Genomic DNA, 27,177 nt, shown 5'->3' with positions numbered 1-27,177 from the left:
GTTTTTGCACTGAATCTAAATAAAGTGATATTTTGTAATATCCGTGGTATACTTGAATAAATCTTTAAAAATTTATAATTAAGTGTTCTTAATTTCGTTTTCATTTTCTAAATATCTTTTTAAGGGTTGTGGTTGAGAGTTTTATAATATAGAAATTTTGGGTGTTTCTGTTTCTACAGCGATAGGCAGTAGAAGGTGAGACGATGTAGGCTTAACACTCATCTCTACACCTTTGTTTTGATTTTCGATGATGATTAACTTAACTTCCGTATTTTATATTTCACGTGATAGGTGTGATATCCCCAAAGCTTTTTGGGTGCTATTACCAGAAGCTTTACTCCGTTATGACTACAGATGACTAACCTGAAACTAAAACGCATTAAATGATGACATATTATTCATTGTCTTCGTAGTGCTGATTTAGATCGCCTATTAAACATAATTGAAATTGATAATTATTGAACTTATGTACACACACACGTATGTTTATTACATACTCACTTTTGTGAGTGAAAAGCAACAGAACATTAAATTTTGTTTTCATTCTTTTCTGTCAAAAAAAGCCCTCTTCCCAATGGCACAGTGGTACGCCTGCAGAAAGCCCGGCATGGCCAGGTGGTTAAGGCACTCGACTCGTAATCTGACGGTCACGGGCTTGGCTCCTTGTTACACTAAACATGCTTGCCTTTTCAACCGTGGAGGAGTTATAATGTTATGGTCAATCCCAGTATTCGTTGGTAAAAGAGTAGCCCAAGAGTTGGCGGTGGGTGGTGATGACTAGCTGTGTTCCCTCTCGACTTACACTGCTAAATTAGGGACGGCAAGCGCAGATAGCCCTTGGGTAGCTTTGCGCGAAATTCAAAATAAACCTAATGATAAACGTGCGCAGATTTATACCGTTAGAAATTAGGTTTTGGTACCCGTGGTAGACGGAGCACAGATAGATCCTGTTCAGCTCTTGAATAATAAATAAAAACTCTCGGAAATCTCGTGAGCTAGAAAGGAAAAGCTAATCATCCAAGAAAAATATAATTTATTTGACATCACTGTTGGAAAGCACCATCTACAATTAAACTTGAGTTAAGAAATTAGTATGTTAGTTTGTTAAGTTATTACCTTACGTTTATTTTGCAGATCATAACACAGGGAGGTTAACAAAACGTGACTGCAATTTAGTTGCAATGTTGAAATGCATCAGATAATATTTCCAAGAGAAAAAATATATATATAAAAATGTGTATCTACATAAAACGTATACCAAATCATTTTCTATATGTAAAGACATAAGAAGCTGCATTGCACGGCTATCCACATTGCTGATCCAGTTGAGATGATACTGCCAGGAAATTAAGTCGTCAACTGCTCCTGGTATGTGTTTTGTGGTCTAATATGAGCCTATGTAATTCTAAGTTACAAACAAAATTGATTATGTTTCATTATAAAAACTGTAAAACGTTTGATCAAGCTTACGTTATTAACATATGTGTGTACGTGTGTATGCATGTTTCTACTAAATCTTTTGCTTACCCAAAGGTTTATAAATACATCTTATAAACGATTTTTTATATTACGTAAGTATAATAATATAAATAACTCGTTTATTGCACTTTATATTTTTCTAATTAATGCACTAGGATTTTCTATACAGTATGCAAAAAAAAGGAACGTTATACGTGTTTGTAACACAAACATATTATCCACTGAAATACATACAATGCAACGTAAATAAGAATTCAATAATTAAAGTATCCAAAATTTATTCTTATATTTTAAGTCAAACGCAATGAAACAATAATCAGCTCAAAATCTCATGTAACTAATGTGTAAGATCCATTGAATTATTTATACATTTTTAAGTTCAAATACATTACATATCATTCTGGTAGACGTGATTCTTATAGGGTTAGCTTACTTTTTAAATGTTGTGACCAATTTATATATATATATATATATATATATGTACATAGAGTCAGTTCCAGAAATAATCCTGATATAAGTAATCATATGATATAAACATTAGAGCAACGAGATGAGAATTCAACCATTAAGGCATATCCGAAGCAGTGTTTTATTGTTCTCATATATCATGTAGGAGTCATTCAAACAATTCTAGGTCGACATAAATTCATAATTAAAAGAAATTTTACGTTTACGTTTAGCCTTATAAAAAACTAAAATTCTAATTTTGTGTCTTGTGATATAAAAAATAACATTTAGAAATAAAACAATATTAAAAGTATTTTTATTGCTCAAAGCTATAATTGAGGGGTTTTATATATGTATATATATATATTTATGTTCTTCCACTAGACACAAACTATGAAGACTTTTAATAGTAGTAGCTCAAATGTAATTTCTACCGATTTTATTACGTGCTTCTAAAATGCTAAATTTAGGATGTCTCTTGTATGGAAGTATTTCAAAATCAATTAGACATTGCTTGACGTGATGAGAAAAATCCCACTTTTATAAAACTAAATATATAGATTAATAAACTGAGTGTTTTCATTTTTTATAGTTTTAATTTTCTCATTAAAATAGAAGTTCCGAAGCATACTAACCATCATCACTTTCCTGGAGCTTATTTCTAATAATGATTTTGATAACTTACGCGACGATATAACTCATAGCATTTGTTTTTCATAACAAGTTCTCAGAAATTTTAGCATGAGTAATTTTTTTAATGTTTCTTAATTAATTCAAGCAGTCCGTATAAGACTGAAATGAATACTGGAGTGAAGTGTTTCAATTTGCAAATGGTTTCACTTTGTTAGTAAGAAGAAACTGTTTGAATTGAAAACATTAGCATGCAGTTGAAAAGGAAGTGCTTATTTATTTTGAAACATTATTTAACTACTAGCTGGAGTACCCGTGCCCTGAACGGAAATTGTGTCAAATCATAATTAATTAAAGGTTATCTAAGGAAATCAAAAGTGGCTTACATTACATGTAATTGAAGAAAAAAATGCTCATGAAAATTGAAAAACATAAAATTTCAGTACAAATATCTAGGCCTATTTTTGTACATACCCCAAAAATCTTCATGCTAAATTTGGTGAAGATCCATCAAAAGGGTAAGAAGTAGTGTATAAAAAAAATAAAAACAAAAACGCCGCAAAACGCAAAAGTGAAAATTTGTGTATATCTCACCATGAACCCAATAAACCTCTTTATTAAACTTGGAGGAGATCCATCTGCACCTTGCTGAGTAGTTACATGGGTGGATTTGCAACAGACAGGGATATTATATTTGTTTAGATAATATTGAACTACACACACACATAATCCTCCGTCAATACGAAATCCCTTACAAAGAACAGCTAAAAGTTATATTTTTGGAACTTCATCCATTCTCTTCACTCCCTTAGGTATGTGGTAAAGAGAAGGATCGCTTAAAATCTTTCATGCCTTCAGGTGTGGACGTTTATCTAGTGCGTTTATAGCAAAAATATGTTTGAGTTTGCCAGACTTTTCAGTGAGATAAAAACTTATATTTATCTTACTTTTCCGGTATTATAAACTGTAATACATAAAAGAACAAAATGAAAAGCCACAAGCCCAGCAACCTTTAAGTTAAGACTCTTCATAATACTGCAGTCTCAGTTTTAAACCTAAATTAACAAAAATCTATCAGTGATACACATATTTTCGACAATGTTTGAAAGAATATATTGCAAACGGACATACCAAAATCATCAATTATGATATTTTTGCCAATCATAGGTAGTTTGGTACTTCAATAATGCTTACGATGAAGCAAATTTCACATATCATTTAAAAGAGGCGTTTACACAAACTACAAACTGAAAGTCGATATTTATGATAGGAGTAAAACATAACAATCTGCCTATTCATTTGTGTTCATAAATACCTGCCTAATTTTGTATATCTATATACATTTATCGACTAACGTGTGCTTATGCGTATTTATTAATTTTAATTCACATTCATGTTGTGTACATGCACGTTTATCCACTTGTTTACGCCCCCGGCTAGTACAGCGATATGTCTCCGGAATTGCAACGCTAAAATCAGGGTTCGATTCCTCTCGGTGGGCTCAGCAGATACCCCGATGTGGCTTTGCTACAAGGAAAAACACACACACACTTGTCTGTACGCCTACACAGTGCCGATTTTAGTTTTTAATTAAATATATGCTTAGAATGTATACTAAGTACAGATTAAATAAGTTTCTATACTGAATAAAACTACTTTATAAACAGAAGTTGTGAATGATTATAAAACCAATTTTCAGCAGTTATAATCCTTAAACTTATACGTAAACTCCTCATATGCAACATAACTTACTACCACATTAAATTCTTCTATAAAACAATGTGCAAAACTAACAGTTAACACCCTAACTCCACGATGTTCTCGATCTCAAACAAGCGTTCTTTCAGGAACTCTGTCATCCAACCACAAGCTGCTTTCTATTGTTGTCATGACAACCTGAATAGGCAGCGTTAAGGAACTGTCCCTCTCAGTGTGAGCACCAGATCATACTTCCGTGACCACAAGAACTAACCATTCAGCCGCCGAACAGCATAAGTCTTCAACCCAGTAAGTCACACGATTCCTAGTGGTCGCCAGCTGTAACTATTTGAGGTAATAAGCGCAGATTAATGTGACTTGCAAGACGAAGATTTACATTTTGAAGGACTTTTAACATCTATCTCTATAGTGTTTGACGAAAACTGTAACTGCGTTTCTATCGATTGAAACTCTAATATTTACTATTTTACTGACAACAAATTAAAATATTTTCTCCACTCACTTAATATCAAAACAAGTTATTTCAAGTTCAATAAGTTAATATAAAAATAAAAAGTTCCTTGGAAAATCAACGGATTAAATGGCTTCTACGCTGTCACCATTCTTAGATGCAGAGCATGACCAGAGATGGGAAGATAACATCCATAACAAGTACAAGTTGTATTTGAATAATTTCACAGAAAATGGAACAAATCAGACCTTTGAAGATTTGCCAAGTCCTTCCTACTATTCTTTGTACTACCGTATTATTGGAACTGTATTTCAAGGTTTTATTTTTGTGATAGGAGTTTTAGGAAACATTATGGTGGTACTGGTTGTACTTCGAACTCGCAGTATGCACTCTCCAACCAACTGCTACTTGGTTAGTCTTTCCATTGCTGACCTGATGGTTCTAACAGCATCAGTCCCAAATGAGATCCTATCATATTTTTTACTTAGTGACGAATGGATCTGGGGAAGAGTGGGGTGTGCCCTCTTCATATTTCTCCAATATTTAGGAATCAACGCCTCATCCTTGTCTATCACGGCCTTTACAGTTGAACGATATATCGCTATTTGTCACCCGATGCGAGCCCAGATGGTCTGTACTGTCAGCAGAGCCAAGAAGATCATTGTTGGAGTCTGGGTGTTTGCTTGTCTTTACTGCTCACCTTGGCTGTTTCTCACAAAGATAGAACCCATCTTCTACAAAGGTTATAGCAACAGAGAAACCTGCACTTTTGCGTTGTCAAGGAAACATTACCTAGGCTACTTCTTTTCTGATCTGGTTCTCTTTTATGTTTTTCCTCTTCTGTTGTCCTGTGTACTTTACAGCTTAATTGCAAGGATCCTCTTCTCTAACGAAATTCCTAAGAATCCCGGAAACAACGCTAGTCGTGGTTCAGACTCCAAACGAACTAGTAGCATGAATGCCAGAGTACAGGTAGAGAAAACATATTAAATATTTTTATACGTTTATACTTTACATGGGATAAGCGTATTGCTTTATATTTGAATTAATTTATATATATATATGTATATTAGTTTGTTATAACTAAAAACAAGTCAAAACAAAAATAAAAAAAATAAAAATGTTACACCAGTTGAAAGGATCCCAGGGTACAAGTTATAACGTGGGATATAAAATGCACTCTATACAAAAGTCAGTGTGTGTCACACGATGCTTGATTTGTCGAAACAGAAGTCATGAAAACTAAAATGCATGTATCCAGATAGAATAATTCGATTATTGTCTGTCCATTACGAATTTAGTGGGCCTTGCATGGTCAGGTGTGTTAAGGCGTTCGACTCGTAATCTGAGGATCATGGGTTCGAATACCCCCGCACCAAACATGATCGCCTTTTCAGCCGTGGGGGCGTTATAATGTGATAGTGACTCTCACTATTCGTTGGTAAAAGAGTAGCCCAAGAGTTGGGGGTGGGTGGTTATAACGAGCTGCCTTCCCTCTAGTCTTACACTGCTAAATTAGGGACGGCTAGCGCAGATTGCCCTCGTGTAGTTTTGCGCGAAATTAAAACAAACAAACAAACAAACAAAAAATAACAAATGATTTTAGTGACAGGGGTGCAAGAGGACCGTAAGAAGGTGCTATGAAACCTAATAAATATAGTAAATGTAAATATAATAAGTCTAAAGTAAAGATTTAGTGTAGAATAACCTAACTTAGAGTCACATGCATAAAATTTATTATCAAAGTAATATTATCGATTCAATTTTAAACTTAAATCGTTCCTGAATTTGTCCATTTTCTGTTATATCACCGACGTTTCTAATAAAAAACAAACAAACCTCTTTAATGAATGGAATCCCTTAAGAAATCAACAAATATTTTTTACAGTTTTGTTTTCAATAAATTTCATTTTATTATACATTCAGTGCATTGACTAACAAAAGTACCAAGTTATACTTTTGTTACTAAGCGACATAACATAAAAGCTTTTGTAGGAACGTACTGTTAATAAACCGCACTGGCTTTTCCATACATTAGAAGCTTGGTAACTTAACTGATTTTTCCTAATAATTATTCTGTAAATACGCCCAGAATTCATTTCATAAACGATCTTAATTTTCATTGATTCACCATCGTTTGTCTGCACTTTGCTAGTTCTTTGTCAGTCAAGCTCGATTTCGCAAAAAAATTATTTATTTCAATTTGCTATGAAACATAAACCGGTTAATCACTTATTACATCCACAACATATACTTTTCAAATAATTTTTAATTGCTAACGAAAAATGGTATAGACCGTCTCATTATAATGCTCTCACGGTTGAAAGGGCAAGCATGTTTGATGTGACGAAATTCGAACCCGCGACCCTCGGATTACGAGTCGAGTGCCTTAACCACCTGGCCTTGCCCTAATTTAGCAGTGTAAGACTAGAGAGAAGGCAGCTAGTCATCATCATCCACCGCCAACTCTTGGGCCACTTTTTTACCAACGTATAGTGGGATTGACTGTCACATTATAACGCTCCAACAGCTGATAGGGCGAACATGTTTGGTGAGCCGGGGAATCGAACCCGCAACCCTCATATTACGAGTTAAGCGCTCTACCTAAATGGCCATGCCGGGCCACGTGTATTGTTGAAATAAAACTGAAATAATCTGAAATTCGTTTTAGCAAAACGTAAGTCTGGTAAAGCTGTCCTGTTATCTACTTTATAAGAACTTTTATTGATATTATAGTCCACGCTGGTACAGTGGTAAGTCTTCGGATTTACAACGTTAAAATCAGGCGTTCGATTCCCTTGGGTGGACTCAGCAGAGAGCTTATTGTGGCTTTGCTAGAAGAAAACACTCCCATTACCGTTATTTTTTCAACGTTTTTGTTCAGTGTGTCTCACGTTTAAAATACTTATTTTTAATCAAAGTCTCACCGAACATCCAATACTTTATATATGAATACTAAACCGTACAATAATTCTAAACATAATTGTTCTTATTTTTGAAGTGATAACGTATTGTAGTGTTTTTGCTAAGTTTAACTATGCTCTTCCGATGTTAACACTTACATAATACTATTGTGATAAACAATAAAGAGGTGTCTTTAAGGTGAAAAATATGTAGTCAGAAACAGTTATTTTCTAGACTCGTTCATATGCTTCTAATACTAAGAATTTTCACTTGTGACGTTACATTGGTGAATTTTTAGATCATAATATTGAAAAATATTTGAATATAATGGTATAGCATGAGGTCGCACTCGTAGAGGACAGTCTTTAGTTCAACATATGTTTGTACTAATATTTCTTCTTCAGAATTCAGATTCAATTAAAAAAAATTAATTTATCTTACTTTATTATCTTCCGTAGTCAGTTTTACTTTTAAAGGGGTCCCAACAAGGAATAATAGCGTATAAATAAGAAACCTGATCTTAAGTCTTTCAGGATCATTGATAGAAAACTTTAACATCACATGAGAGAAAATAGAGAAGTCTGCTTGATACATGAAATATCTGATAATTTGTTGCAGACCATTAATGTCAATTGGTATTGGTTGTCATGTTAAAACTAAAGTAAAAATAGGTAATAAATTCCTATCTTTACGTTATATGTACACAAATTTCTCAATTGTTTCTTCACACAAATGAAACGACTTTACTTCGTTTTCTTTGCAAAAGATTTAAACCCTGTCAATGCCATTAATATAGGTAGCTGTCTAAACTTGGGTTTCATCATTCCGAGTTACTTATCCTATTTAATGTTATATTATCTACGAATGATATACCTTGCATTTTAAACCTGACTTTATATTTATTAGATTCCATCATTTGGTGTATAAATATTTGAGAAAAGCACTTTCTAAAACCGATATAAAGTCAAATATCTTTATGCTTGAACGTGATTTGACATTATTACGTTCGAAAAGAAAGTAAAATACATATCTATTGTGTGCTCCAAGTTAAACCCACTTAAGAGTGATGGGTTGAAAGCTAACATCCACAACGTCTCAACTCCTACTGCCTTTTATTGTTTGTAACTGGTTGTGGGAAAGCAGATACCCTTAATACTCAGACATAGCCTTAAAGTAGAAATAAAACCACCATTAAAATTACATAAGGCAAAACTCCCAACCTCAACCCTTTTATTTACAAAGCAGTTTTAAACAAAACTAAACGCTCTACATTAATAGCTCTTAAACTCCCAACCATCTTTATTTTTTCTTGAAAATTGGTTTATTTGTTTTTGTATTTTGCGCAAAGCTGCACTGCTTGTTATGACCTGTTGTATTCTGTTAATGTAGAAATAATAAAACTTAATTATAAAATCGACAGAGTACTGTCAAGACATCCAACATTTATTTATTAATATTCCCTGTGAGCCAAGTGCACACAGATCATATTTTAACTAATTACAAAAACACATAAGCAAAATTATTTTGCAGCTAGACCACATTATTTCCACTTTCATTTAATTTTTCAAGAAGCCGAAAACTCACACAAAAGATTCGCTTCTCTAAAAAATGATATTCATTTAGAAATATCACAATTGTCTTTTTGATTCGAAATTAAAACTGGTTTTCTAAATCAAAGACACTTTTGTGACACATGAACTAATGCTAACACTAAATAATAACCATACTGCCAGGAACTTGATCTTAACTAAATAAATTAAAAACATTTTGCTATGAAGGAAAAGTTCGCAATCCGAGTTTGTGAAATGTGTTTTAATAGAGTTAAATCCATTCATCTGAAATACATGCATAATAAGATATAATAATAACATTACATAACGTTTAGTGTATACCTAAAATATGTTAAGGCCTAAATGTATTTAACTATACAAATACTCTAATCTTAATGTTGGAAATTAAATTTAAAGAACCTTATACTTTCAAATTCTACGAAGTGGCACGGAATTCTGTCTTTAAATATAATTTTAAGTAACTATTGTTGTGTTTTACGAACTGTTATCTATTCATCTACTTTTTTTTTGTCCCTATCGCTATGCGATTAACTTTGTTTTCTTTGTTTTAGAAATTTCTATACCACAAAAATATCTACTATCAAGCAGTTACATATTTTTTTCTCAAAAACACATTTTTCTTAACTGAAGACCAATAGAACAATCAGAACGAAATTCAAGCAAATTTACTTAATACAATTTCACACTGTGTGGTGTTGGTAACAAATACAACTATGGCTCATTAGTTTGAAACATGGAAACCTGTTATTATTATTTTTTTTGTTTTTGAATTTCGCGAAGATTAATAGAATATTTTCACATTCAACTATATGACTTAGTGAAAAATAGAGGTAAATAATACAAAATAAAGTCGACTGTCTGTTCAAAATAATTTTGAGAAGATAATTGCAATAAGTTATTTTAAGAGACTTACAGATTTTCTGTTTTTTTTTCCTCTAAAAGTTGTAAACCCTTTTTAGCTTCATTAGCATAACAAACAGTATTACTATATGTTAATTATGTATATAAAAACTATTAAACGTAGACATAACGAACATTTATTATATTATTGTTTGTTTGTTTTGTTTTTGAATTTCGCGCAAAGCTACTCGAAGGCTATATGCGTTAGCCTTCCATAATTTAACAGTGTAAGACTAGAGGGAAGGCAGCTTGTCATCACCACCCACCGCCAACTCTTGGTCTACTCTTTTATCAACGTATAGTGGGATTTACCGTCATTTTATAACGCCCCCACAGCTGATAGACCGAGCATGTTCGGTGTGACGGCGACTCGAAACCGCAACCCTCAGATTACGAGCTAAGTGCCTTAACCACCTGGCTGTGCCAGGCCTAACATCTGTTATATTGTAAGTATGCCACATATTGAGTATGTATAGTATGGTATGGTATGGAAGGAAAAAGAATCGCGAGATATAACAAAGGAAAACAACCTTAAGAATTGACTGAAACTATTCGTGTTAATAGATTCTTTCTTGGCCTGTATCAACTATTATATTCCTCTAATAAGTTAAGGAACATGTCATTATGGGAAAGAAAAAATATACTGATTTCAAGTGAAACGTGTTTGCTAAAATTTACATAAGTCAAAATAGAAAATATTAAAAGTATTATAAACTACATCCATCGTTAAACTCTTATATTCCTGATGAAAAATACTCTTAGCTACATGCTAACTCTGATTTTTGAATTTGCATCTAAAACAATTATTTAGCAATTTTTTATAATTTCCTTGTATTATTTTGCATACACGTTATTTTAATATAATAACCTTTAAACCTTGGATATACCATCTTCATTTATGTAAGTTCATCTTATAATTATCAAATGAATTGCTTGAGTTGTGAAGGAAGCCAACCATTTACGTGCCAACGTTTCTATTTTGAGAACATGTACTTAAAATGCTGTTGCACGTGTAATATTTGAATATTATATAAATGTGCAATTTTTATGCCTTGTATAATGCTTATTTGACAACAATGAATGCTATTTTGCTTGCTTTTAGATTTCAAATTTATTTTTTGATCATTTGTTTTCGTTATTTTTCACAGGCTTAATGTGTTTTTTTTTTGTTGATAATAATATTACTTTAATGGAAAAGATAATTATATTTTCCGTAAGTACGAGTATTACAGGATATTCGTATGTAATTGTTCTTTCGCATTATTGAGATAAACGTTCAAATGTTTATCAATTTTGTCTAAATACAGAATATTTTATCAATGTTCCCTATTTGAGAATGTTAGCAGGTGTAGTGTAATTTATTTTCCATGTGACAATAACTGTACATCCATATTACCAAAATTTCAAGGTAATCAGAAATTTTATGAGATTATTGTTAACCAGTGGTTATCACAGTGTGTCATCTCAAAATAATTATTGGTCAACAAATGATTACTTGAAAATTCCAATTTTTGCTAAGACAATGATGAGAGACAGGTTTCGTTTTCTCAAGAGGTATTTGCATATTTCTGCTAATACTCACTTGGCTCAATGAAAGTTAGCTAAAGTACTGCCACTATTGTATATGCTTAGAAGTAGTTGTTACCAAAAGTTTGGTATGTTTCATGAATTTCTGAGCATAGATGAGACTATGTTCGGTTTAGGGATAAAATGTGGATGTTGTGTAATGTAGCTGGTTTTCCTTATATCTTTTCCATTTATTGAGGAAAAGAAGGATACCAAAGAGTGTAATTTGAATACCGTGTTCTCATAGAAATGCTGCAGCCAGCAGTCAGTACAAACCAACATGTTGTGCATTTTTATATTTCTTTTACAAGTCACAAGCTACTAACCGAGTTGACTCAAAGAAACATTCGTACTTCTGAAACTATCAAGAAAAATCGAACCGGATAGTGACCACTGGTGTCAAAGAAGAGACAAAAACAGGAGATAGGATACTTTGATTTCAGGAAGGATGAAATAGTATTGTGTGCTAAGTGGAAAAGCAAATAATATTGTAATTGTTATTAGTTCAGAATGCTGAAAGGCGAGTTAAGAAAAATTAAGAGGTCAGTCAGACAACCGTAACTCATCAACGTGTATAATGACTCGGGCATTTACTCAATACCTACTCCATGCATTTAGACAATAACATCAATATAGAACAGTATGAAAACATTTTGGCCAATACTCTAAATACTAGTATGTGGTCTGTTCAATAATTTGTGAAAGAAGTAAAACCAACGTAAAACTGTTAATTTTGTTTTTGATGTACTTGAACAGTAACAAAAGGGAACCCTCAATAGCTTCGGGACTTGACATTTTTAAAGCAAGAATGGAATAAAGTATTCTGTGATGATTTTTTCTCACACTCCCCTCTATCTGTATTACTGTGTCAATTTTGGTACTGATTGATCAAGAAAGGTAGAAACATATAAGGAACACGTATTTACGTTTATCTATATAGATTAGATGGAAGTCAAATTTCCCTCATGACTTTCGTCATGTCAGGATGTATCAAGTTTTGCTGATTTGATGGTTTTTTTTCCGAAATAAGATGGTAGGGGAAAGGATCTAATCGAGGTTCCCCAACTTCGATGGAAAAAAATAGGTAACAAAGTTTTCATTGAAACTAAGCTTGTGACATTGCAGACAGTAAAACGGAATACGCTGGGAGGCTGAGAGATCTGAATAAACAGACACAAGCATAGCTTTGTATGTTATATATTTTTATACGTCAGCAATACCAAGTGTGGGGCGCGCATATGTACGTATCCGATTTTATTACTCATCAAGTTTTTTTCTAGTTAGAGTAATTACTACCTTTTTTATTGAGCTGATTCATTCATACTTATCTTAAGAGTCTATGGAGTAGCTCTTGTAGAGACATTTTCTCAATGATTTGTTTTTAGTATGAGCTAACCTCTAGGGATTTTGACGCTACGTACTGTGCACTTTGGGATACATATAGTGGGTGTCGTTAGTTTGCGAATATATTCCTTTTTACGACTCACAATGTTCAACACGTATTATACATCTGGAGATACTATCCTATATGGCTTCATAGAAAACATTAATATAAGCTCTGGGCATTCACACAGTAATCACCCCTTGAAGAAGAAAATACGTTACAAGTATATCTGGTTTTATTCCGTTTTTATGGAGGATTTTATTCCATCTACATAGGTTACTGCGCAGAGATATTACAACATTAATGAACGCAAAGAAGAAAAAAAAAATTGTTACAAAAGTGTTATTGAAATCCTTAAAAAACTTCTGAAAGTTTCCCAGACAGACGGTAGCACTGTATATGTAGAGGCGGCCCGAAATCCTCATGCAAACTGTATATTAAATATCTCCTCAAATGGTCGTCAGAATTTTACAATATTATGAAATGTTTCATTCCATAACATGTAATGACTGAGTCACATGTTCTGATCATGTTGTAAGTATTATAGTAGAAAGGTTGGATTTCTTGCTCTTCATTTTCTGCTTATTTTCATCTTATGATAACTTAAAAACCAAAACAATGGCGGCAACCAATTCTACTTAGGTAAGTTCGAACGGAATATCCTCCATCATAAATATTATTATTATTAACTTGGAAAAATTAAGAAAAATAACAACATAATTTTAGTACAAACGATCTTATCGTTATCCCTTGAAGTTAGCTTAAGTACAGAGTGAAACAGGGATTACAAGTTTGTTTAGTTTGTTTGTTTTAATTTTGTGCAAAGCTACACGAGGGCTATCTACGCTAGACGTCCCTAATTTATCAGTGTACGACTAAAGGGAAGGTAGCTAGTCATCACCACCCATAGCCAACTCTTGGGCTACTCTTTTACCAACGAATAGTGGGATTTACTGCACATTATAACGTCCCCACGGCTGAAAGGGCGAGCATGTTCGGTGTGACAGAAATTACAAACCAATAACAGATACAAATTACGGCTGGAACTTCGTTATATTTAAAATTTTGTTATAAATACAACACCTTCTGTCTATTAAAGTGTTATACTTATAACACTTTAAAGCTACACAAACGGTTATCTACGTATAGTTGTCAGTAACTGTAAACTGTCAGACTAAAGGGAAACGAGCTAGTCAACAGCCAACTCTTGAATTATTCTATTTTAATGAATAGTGAGATTTTACCCTCAGTTTTATGACAAATATAAGCCCTCAAAATGCGGATCGCGAACAGTTAATCCCCAGATTCTCTTTGCGAATAGACTAATCATGCTTGGTCCCATCAAAATTACAGAAGATAATGTGTCACAATTAATATTTACATTTTAAACCGAATTTTCAAAATAACAGTGCAATATATAAACCATCATGATGACTTTTCACTTTTTAAACAGGTTTTCCTTTTAATTGTGGAAATAAAACGTAAAACCCGTTTGAAGAGCACGACTTCTCAATTGCTTTAGCTTTTCCATTCACAACTGAATATATCTCTTTGCCATTTCTGAACAGATTTTTAACAGACTTTAGGTTGCAATCGTTAAACATTTTATGGAATATAAGTAAAAAGCGTTTTGTTTTATTGGGTGTTTTTCTTATAGTAAAGCCACATCGCAGTATATGCTGAGCCTATCACTCGGAATCGAAACCCGGAGTTTAGCGTTGTAAATCCGAAAACTTACCGCTGTACTAGCGAGGAGCGGTTTTATTGTTATTGATTTCACTGAAAAATTGCTTTAACTACATTTCAGCAAGTTTTTAACTTAAAAAAAATAGATAAAACAGCCGAACAAGGAATCGGGTATGAATCAAGCACTAGTAAGACGAGAATTAGTTTACGTTCTCAATATAATTATCCAACATGAAGATGAAACAAGTGGCCATGAATAAACAACTATCTTAAAACACAACGAGTTTCCTTACATTTCGGGGCCTAACATGACAATCTGACAATTGTGGGTTCAAATCCTGATCATACCAAACATGTTTGCCCTATCAGCCATGGGGGTGTTATAAAGTACGAGTCAATCCCACTATTCGTTGGGTAGAGAGAAGCTCACGAGTTGGCGGTGATGACTAGCTGCCTTACCTCTAATGTTTCATTGGTAAATTAGGGACAGAATTTAATCCAAATTTACACACAATCGTAAATATGATTTTAACAAATAAAATGGAGTTCCAAAACAGAGAATGGTTAAACATGTTGTTCAGTGTTTATTTTTGTTGTTGTTTCACAGAATACATTTTTGTACACGGTTTTCTTTTATTTTGCTATCCAATCCATATATATATATATATACATATAGTCAAGCAAAAGGTTCCTCCTTAATATCAGAGCTATAGATACTTTATGAAGAACCAGTAAAGCTAATAGTTTACTCTAGGCTGTATTTGATAACTAGATCTCGTAAAGCCTTTCAAAGGCATTAAGCCTCTTAGCCGGAAAGACTCTTAGTTTACAAAATGTATTTACGTATGTAGGCTATAAAACCACGTTGACAGTAAAATATGAAAAGATGAACGATATAACGGTAGCAATTCTCACTTATCGTAAATTTGAATATCAATAGAAAATAGAAAGTTCACGGTTTATTGCTTTTTGTTTAATTTTGGTCTTTATATATTTATATTTTCACTTCATCGAAAGTTAAGTGCATATCTGTTTTATGAAGTACTCTACACACACTCAAAACTGTCTTCGATATTTTTCTACACTTAAAAAGATATTAACATTGTAAGATGTTTGGTAGTTTTTTGTAACCGACTAAAGTGTCCTTAGATAATAAAACATACTGTGATTCAAATTCTTTACCACTTTTGTTTATAATTTTTGCTTTCAAATTATTGATTTTAAATTAACTTACATACATAGATTGAATATTTCTAGAAAGGGGTTTCTTTCAACACATTTTGTCTTCCTTGTAAACTTAATCACATCGAAGCAAACACCACACATGAACAAAAGTCTTAATTAAAGAAGGAACTGATATTGTTTGGTTAACACTTGGTATTAACGCAGTTACTACTCAATTGTAAAATATCATTAGCTCTTTGGGTTATCCTTGTCGAATAATGAAATTGGACTATTATTGCTCTAATGCGCATCCACTTAGGAACTGTGGTAAAGGTTCTCCAACCACTAAAATTAGGTAGTAGGTTTTGTTTTGTTTCGAATTTCGCGTGAGCCGGCTCTAATTTAGCAGTATAAGACTAGAGGGAATGTAGTTAGTCATCACCACCCACTGCCAACTCTTGGGCTGCTCTTTTACCAACGAATAGTGGGATTGACCGTCACATTATAATGCTACCACGGCTAAAAGGGCGAGATTGTTTAGTGTGACGGTTATTCGAACCCGCGGCCCTCAGATTACGGGTAGAGAGCCTTAACCATCTGGCCATGCCGGGCCGATACGTCCGGTAATTCGTTCTCGTTTAGCATTGTTATACAAATACATCGACTACACAAGTAAATGATTGAGGTGGTAATAGAACGTTTATTATTTAGCACTAACAATAATTGATTTGTGTTACTAACATATATTAATAGTCAAAGCACAAAAAAGGCTGTGCTTAGCGAGCTTTTACTTTAATTGAATCACATCTTCTCAGCGTTTGGTAGCTCAAATACAAACTCTCATTTGTTAAAAAAAGAAGATTGGAGAAAAACTACTATATGTACGTTTCTCAAAGACTGCGTTTGCATATTTGCCTTTGTTATATTTACAGAATAAAACATTTTTGAGCTACAGGACGAAGTTAGTGTAGAAACGTTTGTGGGACTCGTATTTACCTTTGTTGCTTCGTCTAAATCTAAAAAATACGAATTTTTAAATTATTGGTATTGCATATCAAAGCGTAATTTATATTATACAAATGAAAGTGTTCATACATAATTTTATCTAAAAGTTGGGAATCGAAGCCCCAGATTTTAATGTTGTGAGTGCGTGAACTTTCTGCTGTCTCACTAATAAAGACGATAAATGATCGTATTCTGCAGTTGCTTTTTGGAACACATTTTCAATAAACTTAAGTCTCTCTGTACAAGCGTCCCGCTGGTGCAGTGGAAAGTCTACGGATTTCTAATACTAAAATCACAGGGTTTAATTCCCCTCGGTGGACACAATAGATAACCTGATGTCGCTTTGCAATCAGAAAATGCACACACTTTCTGTACAAAACATAAGATAAATAAATATTTCTTTGTTAGAAAGATACACGAAAAACTTGGAGTTGAGCTTTCCTGATTCTTATGAGATTTATTATACATTTGTTCAACATATTATTACTTGCATGAAAACGTAGAATATGTAACAGATGCACAAAATAATTTTTCATGAAAAAAAAAGAAACTCGATTATTCCTCTGACTGTTTTATGAAAGACAAGTTTATTAATGATTTATGTAGAAGGTTGCGTATCAAACACCCAGTAATTTAATAAATTCCTGGTGGGCTCCGGGATGGCCAAATGGTTAAGGCACTCGACTCGTAATCCGGGGGTCGCTGTTCAAATCTCCGTCACACCAAATATACTCGCCCTTTCAGCCGTGGGAGCGTTATAATGTGACGGTCTTTATCACTATTCGTTGGTGAAAGAGTAGCCATAGACTAGGCAGTGGGTGGTGATGTCTAGTTGCCTTCCTTTTAGTCTTACACTGCTAAATTAGGAACGGCTAGTGCGGATATTCCTCGAGTAGCTTTGCGCGAAATTCAAAACAAACAATAAATTTCTTTTTTCTTTGTTTTTAAATGATGAAATATTCGTTCATTAGAATGTAGGTATGACTCCCATAATGTACTAAGTACATCTTAAATATTTCTCTGCAAAACATAACCTGTATATAAATAGTAGCTTATCAAAATAGAAAGACTTTTATTTACGAACAAAAAAACACAGAAAGAACTTAGTTAATATGTGTTAATTGTGCATTTACTGACGTTATCCATGGAATATAACTGAAAAAGTAAAATGACTTCAACATACTTGTTAACAGATGCTATACGTATATTGTTCATTTTAACTCATTCTATTATTAAAGAATTAAATCTATATACATAGCACTTGAAATAATTTTTTGTTAAACCTGTGTCATAATTAATAAATCAAATTATAATTACTTTGTAGGTATGATCGAAATCTACTTTTTGCGAACAGTTATTATTTTGTCACCATGTTTGTATTTAACCCTTAAACAGCCGGAATGTTGTAGGTTGCAGCATCAAATGATGGTGGCCGCCATTTAATGGTTAAAGACAAAACTACATGATGAGCTGTTTTGTGATCTGTCCACCAAGGATAAAACCCTACTTTTTGAATTACCTGCCTCTGAGTCACCGAAGGCATCATAAAGTAGTTCATAACATCACTCTACGAGATGGAATCTTTCGAACAAAAAAATCGAGAACTGGCACGTTATCACAAACCGAACAGCTTATGTTGCCTGGAAATCATCTGCATCTGGCTAAAAGCCAAGTTGGCTACTACGACTCACTTACGTTTGACTTTATCATTCTCCTCTAACATCTGTAAAAAGAAACAAACTCTAACTAGGTTAAATGATTCTCTATTGATTGAATATGACTATTGGACTCTATATGCTGGTAAATATAATAAAAGTCGTCCTCTCATCACGTAATGTTTGATCCACAGTAACATTTATTCGAAATAAAAGTATCGAAAGCTTCTGGCTAAACACAATAACAACAACTTTATTTTTTTGTCAGCAACATCTCTGTTGGTAACTGGTGATGGGAATGTGTAACTTAGTTAAAAGTGTGAATCATTTTATCAATGAAATTACGCATTTGTGTTATTCTATATGATAAGCTTGTTTGTTCAATTTGATAAGAAGGAAAAATCCTCACTTTATTTTGTTTTGGTACTTTTAAGTAGTTTCTTCTATGATAAGCCAGTAGAATTTTGTTATTTGTATTTCCTTGTTCTTATAACTGAAGTTCAATATCAGAACGATTTATGGAAACTGTACATGTATGCAACTCGAACCATGGTGAAATTGACCTAACATTGTTACGACGCTTATTGCTTTGGACGAAAGTTACAATCCAAAAATGGAAGTAAACAAATTAATGAAACTCTTTAATGCCAGACGCTTAGCAAATAATATTATTGAGCGATTATATACATTATATTCGTAGTGATTTATAATTTATGGTATAATATATATATATATATATAAAGAGGAAGAAAGGTTAAGTATGTTTTATTAAAACAAATTTGGAGCTTCACAAAGTCGTTACAGTCCATGTCGCCACGTGCAGTTATGCTCTGTCTTACGATCGAGCATATTGTCAATAACTCGGCAACATAGCTTTTACTTCAAAGACTCCATAATAAGGTTGTTATTTCTAAATTACGACCATCTTCCCTGCATACTTTCAATGATCCAGCTGGTAAACGAACGCGAAGGGTTTCCAGCGCCCGCTTCAAGAGTTCTTTGCACAGAAATCCACAAGCACCGTGTCTGACTACTCGACCGGAATAACATGAATATCAGTTTTATTCTTTAGTCGTTTAAGGTACGTAACAGTTGAATAAATCTGTTGTGAAAAACACCTGTGAAACGTGACTTGTGCCGGTTTTCCAGGTTGTGATCTTTAATGTTGAGGAGACACGTGGTCAGCGTTTGTTACTGGTCCTTGTGCTCGTTTATTCTAAGCTATTACAAGATACTCCACTTTGCACACAACAACTGAAGAACAGAGATTGTTACAAGTCTCTTTCTAAATACTTCTTTTGCCCCAAGTAGGCAATATTTGTTTTCTAGCTACCATCCTTAAGTATAAGAGGTATCCTCGTTTTAGAAGTTGTAAGTTCCCGATCAGAACATGTCTATATGATTTAAGTACATGAAAATTTTGATTAAGAAAAGTTGTTCTATATTGTTCTCCAAAACGATCAGTTTTCTTCAGCATTATATTATCTATGTAATGCTAAATAATGTCAGTATGTAATACTTATACATTCCGTTCCACCATGACTTTTTACCGGCTATGGTTGTCACTCGGCTTATTAATTTTCATATTCAAATCGTTTTAGTATAACGTACTCAATCTTTTGTGTGTGTGTGTGTATATATATATATGCTATGATTAAAGGAAATAACCTTCCTAATACTAAGTGAATAACTTTACTTTCGAGGTTTGATCAATATTGATACAGTCAAATTTAAATTAATTTCTTTCAGATCAAGCTGAAATTTTAAAGGCTAACCAAGTAGCAACTGCAATATCAAATTACTTTTAAATATTTCATAAAGATCAAATTGTATATATCAGACAATTATTAAACACTATGTTCTCCAAATGTTATTTAATGTTTATCGAAGAAAAAAATACGAGTACGAAAAAGAGTCAATAAGTAACAGAGGAGTACAGTTCCTGTTTTTCAGCTAAATATAATTGTATATTTCAAATATCACGACAATATATTAATACATAAAATATTCTGCCTTTTCAATAAATCGTACTCGTTTTTTTTTGGCACTCTGTGTAAAAGTGAAGTACAGTTCATTTACACTGTATACTTTATTCACTTAAAACCTTCTACAAACTTTCTTTGTATAGAGTGTATTGATATTTGTATGGTTTATAATTTTAGCTTATAGTTACACGAATAGGTAACTGCGTAAAACCGTCCATATTTGTGAATCTATAAACTAGGGAAAGATTAGTTTATCATCAGTATCCATTGTCGATTCTTGGTCTACTCTTCTTTGATCGAATAATGGGATTTGATTGCCACCCACTTCCCCAATGAGTGGAATGAACTTTGCAACAACGAACCACGAACCCTTAGATTTACAATCTGGTCAAGCTAACCACTCAGACCATGCGTTTTAGACATGGTGCTTGATATGCCGATGTGTAATTCTATACAACGTACCGTGGTAGCAGAATGATAAGTGTCTTGTTTTGTTTTATTCTTTTTCACACTAAGCTTCACAAATTGTTTACGGTGTATAAAACAAAGCACCTACTGACATTTTATCTCGCCACAGCTGACGTCTCGAGGTGTTTTCCTCACCCGTAGAAAACAAAGATTATTTCAGGTCGTTGAGTGGCATTACATATCACAAGAGCCTTGTACCTTTTACACCAATTATTATATTTAATTATTTTGGAGCGTAAGAGAAACAAAAAACACCATGATTCATATAAGCAAAATAGTAATATGTATATTTATATCGTTTTTTTTGTCAGGAGTTCGTGTTTACGGAGACGTGAATTTTTTCCAAGAAAAAAAGTGTATACATCAATATCTTGTATCAAGTTTATTTTGTAGATTAAAATAAAAAGTACATCAATAAATATAATGTACAATAAAGTAAATAATGGACCTTAGAGAGACAAAGTAAAATTTAATTTTAGAAAGTGTGCATGCAAAGCTTTAATAGCGGGTACGTATACAAATAACTTTATTGGGGTAAAGTAAATACTAATTTTACTGTAGTAAAGCAAAGCGTTTTAGTAAAACGCAATAATAATATGTTTGAGGTATTGTAGTCAGGTAAGGAAAATCTCAAAAGTTTTAGTCACCCAAACCAGAGAGTTAGACATAGTTTTGTTTAACATACAGGTTTATAAATATATGAAAAACAATAGATAGCAAAAGTAAGAATACACAAGTTCGGGATGCTCAAAGCGAGGAATGAAACAATTTGAACGGTAGGAGAGGTTTAAGTTGTTTTTTTTTTGAAAATTAGAAAAATGAGAAATGTTTAAACACTTTTAGATAGGAATTGTGAGGAATATATCAATAATTTCAGACAAAAATATATTTACTTATTCCTTCGTTGGGATTTGGCGCTGTAAAATAATAGCAAGTATACAGGCAAAGAATTTCACTGGTGTGTGTTTTCTTATGGCAAAGTCACATGGAGCTCTCTGCTGAGTTCATCGAGGGGACTCGAACGCCTGATTTTAGCGTTGTAAATCCGTAGACTTAACGCTGTACTAGCGGGGGACCGCGCGAGGGTCACTAGATTAAATTTTATTTGTGTTTAAAGGAATAGATTAAAATAGATATATAGATACTATGTAGCTTGCAAGAAATGAGGGAAGTAGAGACATTATTAATCAGAGTTATAACTACATTAAGACCCAATGGATAATAAATACAACACTCATTTTTTGTTGCAACAAGACTATTAAAAAAAAAAGAAATACCTAAGTAATGGGATAGAAATGGCTCCATTTTCACAGTATTGCTTTATAATAACTTAATTTTACAGTTATATAAGTATTTAAGCTTTTATCACCGTTGCTAAAGGAATATAAAATATTATTTTAAAAATAATTCATGGAACATATTCCATTAATTTTCTTTCTATGATATTTGTTTTCTTATAGTATAGCCACATCAGGCCGTCTGCCCAACCCACAGCAGGAAATCGAACTCTTGATGGGAGCGTTGTAAATACGTTGACATACCGCTGTACTAGCGGGAGGGCTATACGTCTTTAATGTTTATAGTTCAAAACATTTTATGTACGAACATATGTTTATATACATCTTTTTTTAGAAAGCTGACGATCCACAAATGTTTATCAAAAATACTCGCAAAATAATAGTTATGGTGTATTATTTTGCGAGTATTTTTGATAAATATTAGTTATTGTTATTAGTTGACAGAAATCGTATGTTAAATAAAAATCTGACCAAGTATCAATCGTCATTTTTAGTTATTGGTATATATATATATATTCAGTGATGACCATATATATATGCATAATAAGTATTAAGATTTACTTCATTCTGAGGATTAAGTAAAATATTTAACACTAGAATATCAGAACTTTTTTCCTTTTCTTTTATTAATTGTTTTTTTACCGATTTCATGACTTCACAGGTCAGACTTCAGGAAAAAAGTTTTACTGAAATTTTTTACTTTTCTTCGTAAAACAGTTACTGTTCAGCTGTGAATGCATTACATGAGTGAAAGTCAATTTCACTATTCTGTTGAATAAGAGAATTTGCTTCAGATGGTGAAAGTTACCGGCTTGTGCATTACTTCTGATTAGTAGTTGAAATTTAGAAAAGACTGTATTTAAACTATCGGCGTCATAGACTTGATCTCTTAACCCATTGTATTCAAACGAACAAACAGAACCATGAGTAAATGCCTAATCTTAAAACTTTCTTTTTTAAATCGTATTAGACTTTTACCATCTAAACAGTGGTATGGACGACAAAAAATGGTATCTTAAGTTCGCTGTTTCGAGAAGATTTTGAAAAAAAAAAAGAGAAAAAAAATACCCTAAAGTGAAAGTTTCATATAAATTGTTAAACGTAATACTGTGAAATGTTGGTGTACACGAATTTTCGGTTTATAACAACGGAGTTAAGATGGTAATAAACATGGATAAAGTTGCTTTTTGTGTCATAATCAGAATAAAAAAATCTTATTTATCCAACAGGTTGTTAAAATGCTAGCTGTTGTAGTTGCTGTCTTCGCCACTTTGTGGGTGCCATATAGAGTCCTGGTGGTGTATAACTCCTTCGCCAAGGAGCGTTATATGGAACCATGGTTCTTGATGTTCTGTAAGACCATGATCTTTATCAACAGTGCTATCAATCCAATCCTGTATAATGCTATGTCTGTCAAGTTCCGGCGAGCTTTTACGCGAATGCTCTCGTGCGGTCAGAGAGATCAGCGACTTCGAAATCCATACATCAGTGCTAGTGGATCTATCCGTTACAACCCTAGTATACTGACGACCACGGTGAGCAGAACAGCATCCTGTAGAGTGGAGCAGTTACAACTTCTGTAATATGTATATATTTGGAGATGATTAGTTTTAAAAGTGGTTTTGAACGTAATATTGTTGACCTATTGAAATTCACTTCAATATATATAACTTATAATTGTGATTTTAAAGTTATAGTTCATTTAACAAGAACAAAAATAATTACCACCACACTTTGTAATGGCTCTGAAAACATAATATTCAGATAATGGCTCATCTAAAAAAAAATATTTCACAAAACGCTATTTTGCAGCTATTGTAGGCTTAGCAGCACAAAGGAAATGACACAGTTGCAGAATTTATCTTACAAAATGTTAAATTCCTAAATGAAACTACAACGTTTCTGTAAGTTGTTTATATAGTAAATGTTGCATTTAATTATATTATTTTCATCAAAACTCGACTTTGTAAGTTGAGATAGGACAGTATTATGTAACGTCCCGGTGATAATTTGTGGAATAGATGTTACTACAAAAACGATTCAACGTCTTTTACGGTTTATATTCGACATAACTTACATAACGTGTCTAATGCAAGAACAATGAGTTGAGGATTTGAAAAATATACTTAATAAAGAATCTAATATAAGCTCCAAAGTGCAAAATAGTAAACACCAAATTGGAAAAAAATAACTATGACAATTTTTATATTACAAACTACTTACGTTCGATGCATTATCACACACAAAGAAACAAAACAATACAAGAGGAAGATGGCATTTGAACATATATAATTGTTTTTTCTGCTTTTGGTTGTTGTTCTCAAAACTGGCTAAACTTGAATTTCAAGACAATAAACATTCCTCTGCTAAAGAAAGATCCATCTTTCGAAAGCGCTCGATTTACAGAGTTGTGCATTTTAAAATAATAAGTAGGATAAGCATCAGAATAACATCGATAAATATTTTAATTATGTCAATAATTGCAACTCCACCTGCTGGCGAATCCTTTGAGTTATTATAAGATTGGCTGAGTAGCAGCTATCAAAGTATTTACTAAAATTATTTTCATGTAATTTGCTTAGGATACATTAAATATTATGCAATGTGCATCTCTCTAACATGCGGATGAATTATACCTTTTAAAATAAACTTAAACGCATTTATAATTTGAACCTTTGTAAACTTAACTAGCCTAATCCAGGTTTCTAGTAACAATAACATATATGAACATATATACTTTCTATTGCACTATTCATGTTATTCATCAGTCTCTTTACCTGATCATTCTTGTCACATTTTGTTATTAGAGACAGAGTAAAAGTGTTATTTATAAGTGCTTGTACTGTTTTAAAAAAGCTAGAAATGGTGAGAAGGAATATTACATAGCACTCGTCAATAGAATATTCTAACTACTTGTATATCATTCCATTTTTTTCACAGCATTCCTAAAACAATAATTTTTACAGTGAAAGAAATGTACTTTATTGAATTGTAAGTTTTAGCTTCGGTATTCGATATTTGTCATCTTTTGATAATTTTGTTTTTATTTTATAGACTATTTGTTTGTTTCTTGTTAATCGCAAAGAAACACAATTGGCTATTCCTGCTGCATCGAAACCTAGTTTGTAGTGTTAGAAACCTTGAGATTTGCCGCTAGTCACTAGGGGCTTTGGTGAAGAAATTTTATTTTTATTCTTTGGTATATAAGGTATTGTTCTTTATTCTTGCAGCTTCTGGAATAATCTATTGGGTTTCGATTACTCTCGCACATGAATTTAAGTATGGAATATAACAGAATTTATTATATGTATTATTCATTCATTTAATATAACCTTATTTGTACACTTCATACATTTAATACATTATAACCTTATTCATACACTATTACTTGAAATATAATGTGAATTACTGACGAGAAATGCTTCATTTGTTCGCATTAACAACTAGGACGTGGCCAGAAATAAATAAATATAACCCTGTTATACACTGGAATTTACAGAACATTTGACTTTGAACTTAGATCAAGGTCAATCAGAGTGCAACTGCTTGGAGAAGACTACGGTTTGTTTTATTAAAATTAATTCACAAACAGTAAGCAACATTATGATCAAACAGACACAAACAAATTATTTTACTGTATTTTAGGAGATTATAGATCATTTACAGAACATATCACAGGACATTTGAGAGAAAAACATTTTCATGTTTTAAGTTCCAACTATCTTCATGATTTCGCATCTAATAAGGATTTCTAAATGAATTCATGAATGAAGGTTTTATACAGGTTCAGTATATCAAATACAAATATTTACTATGTATTTATTTCAAAGTCTTTTATGAATAGTGTTTTCTTTTCAAAGTTAGAAGGAAAACACACTTTTGATTCATACATAATTGTTTGTTACCTGACAATCAAGAAACTGTCTAGGTCTGACAAAGGACGTGTACGTTTGGAAACTAAAACTTCTGACCTCTTTGTCTGAACGAAATAAGCTGTTCATGCTTTTAAAAATTCCGTACCTTACGTGATTAGTGGTTAGATTCAACCTGAATAATCAAGAAATCAATAAAACATTATGACAGAAACGAAACTATTAAATTGTATATCTGTATACAATATACCAGCATAATTTGGTAAGAACCTCCTAAATACACACTTAATTAATTTAATCAACTAGTATATTACACAAAATCTTACTCACTAAGTGTGATTTCTTCCTCGATAGAGAATTAAAACATCTGTTTCTGGTATTGCACGTTAGTGCATGTCTTGACCTCATACGCTGAAATATATTATTTGAATTAGAAATAACCTGATGTACCTGTTAAAAATTTTCCAGTTTCTACTTGTTATTATTTATTTATTATTGATCGAAATGTTTATTGGAGAACCTTAATAATTTTAAGGTACTAGAGTATATTCATCTCAATGTTAGTTCTCGTAGTAAATGTTTTAGCATAATAACGCAATGTTATGTACTAATAAGGCTGTAGAAATCTAAGAGTGTCTTGACTGTTGAAACATCCTGATAATTACAGTGTTGTGAAAAGCTATAACACCTATATATCTGTAGTTCGATTAATACTCTCTGTGTTATTGCAACTTCATGTAAATGTCATGCATGAATAAAGAGCTTGAACCTCATGTTCTGTGTTTATCTTCGTCATTTTCTGCAAAAATACAAATTCTTTAAATAATTTGATGATATAAAATCAATTATAGTTCATAGAAGTTAATAATATCCGTAGTTTATTCCATTGTTGAAAGTAATAATTCTGAAGAAAACTTCTAATCAAGACGAAGAGAAAGTGGATTCGATTGCGTTTGTTGATTCATGGACAATTTTTACCACTTCCTATTCTTT

General features: G+C 32.5%; 1 protein-coding gene across 1 annotated transcript; it reads left to right on the top strand.

Moving 5' to 3' along the window:
• The first annotated feature begins 4,315 nt into the window (after positions 1–4,315).
• Positions 4,316–26,947, top strand: LOC143233139 (thyrotropin-releasing hormone receptor-like). Its single transcript, XM_076469078.1, has 2 exons — positions 4,316–5,698; positions 23,542–26,947. The coding sequence occupies exons 1-2, from the start codon at positions 4,856–4,858 to the stop codon at positions 23,893–23,895; spliced, it is 1,197 nt and encodes a 398-aa protein (XP_076325193.1). The 5' UTR covers positions 4,316–4,855; the 3' UTR covers positions 23,896–26,947.
• Positions 26,948–27,177: the final 230 nt, after the last annotated feature.

Source organism: Tachypleus tridentatus, chromosome 12 (genome assembly GCF_004210375.1).
Source record: "Tachypleus tridentatus isolate NWPU-2018 chromosome 12, ASM421037v1, whole genome shotgun sequence".
In the NCBI taxonomy this organism is placed as follows: domain Eukaryota; kingdom Metazoa; phylum Arthropoda; class Merostomata; order Xiphosura; family Limulidae; genus Tachypleus; species Tachypleus tridentatus.
Note: the sequence above shows the minus strand (reverse complement) of the source record. Positions and strands in the feature narration are given on the sequence as shown.

Bases quoted from the DNA above. Each gene is read 5' to 3' on its own strand.
- LOC143233139 (XM_076469078.1), top strand. From the start codon at position 4,856: ATGGCTTCTACGCTGTCACCATTCTTAGATGCAGAGCATGACCAGAGA. The intron at 5,699-23,541 runs GTAGAGAAAACA...TTTATCCAACAG, and splicing joins GCATGAATGCCAGAGTACAG to GTTGTTAAAATGCTAGCTGT.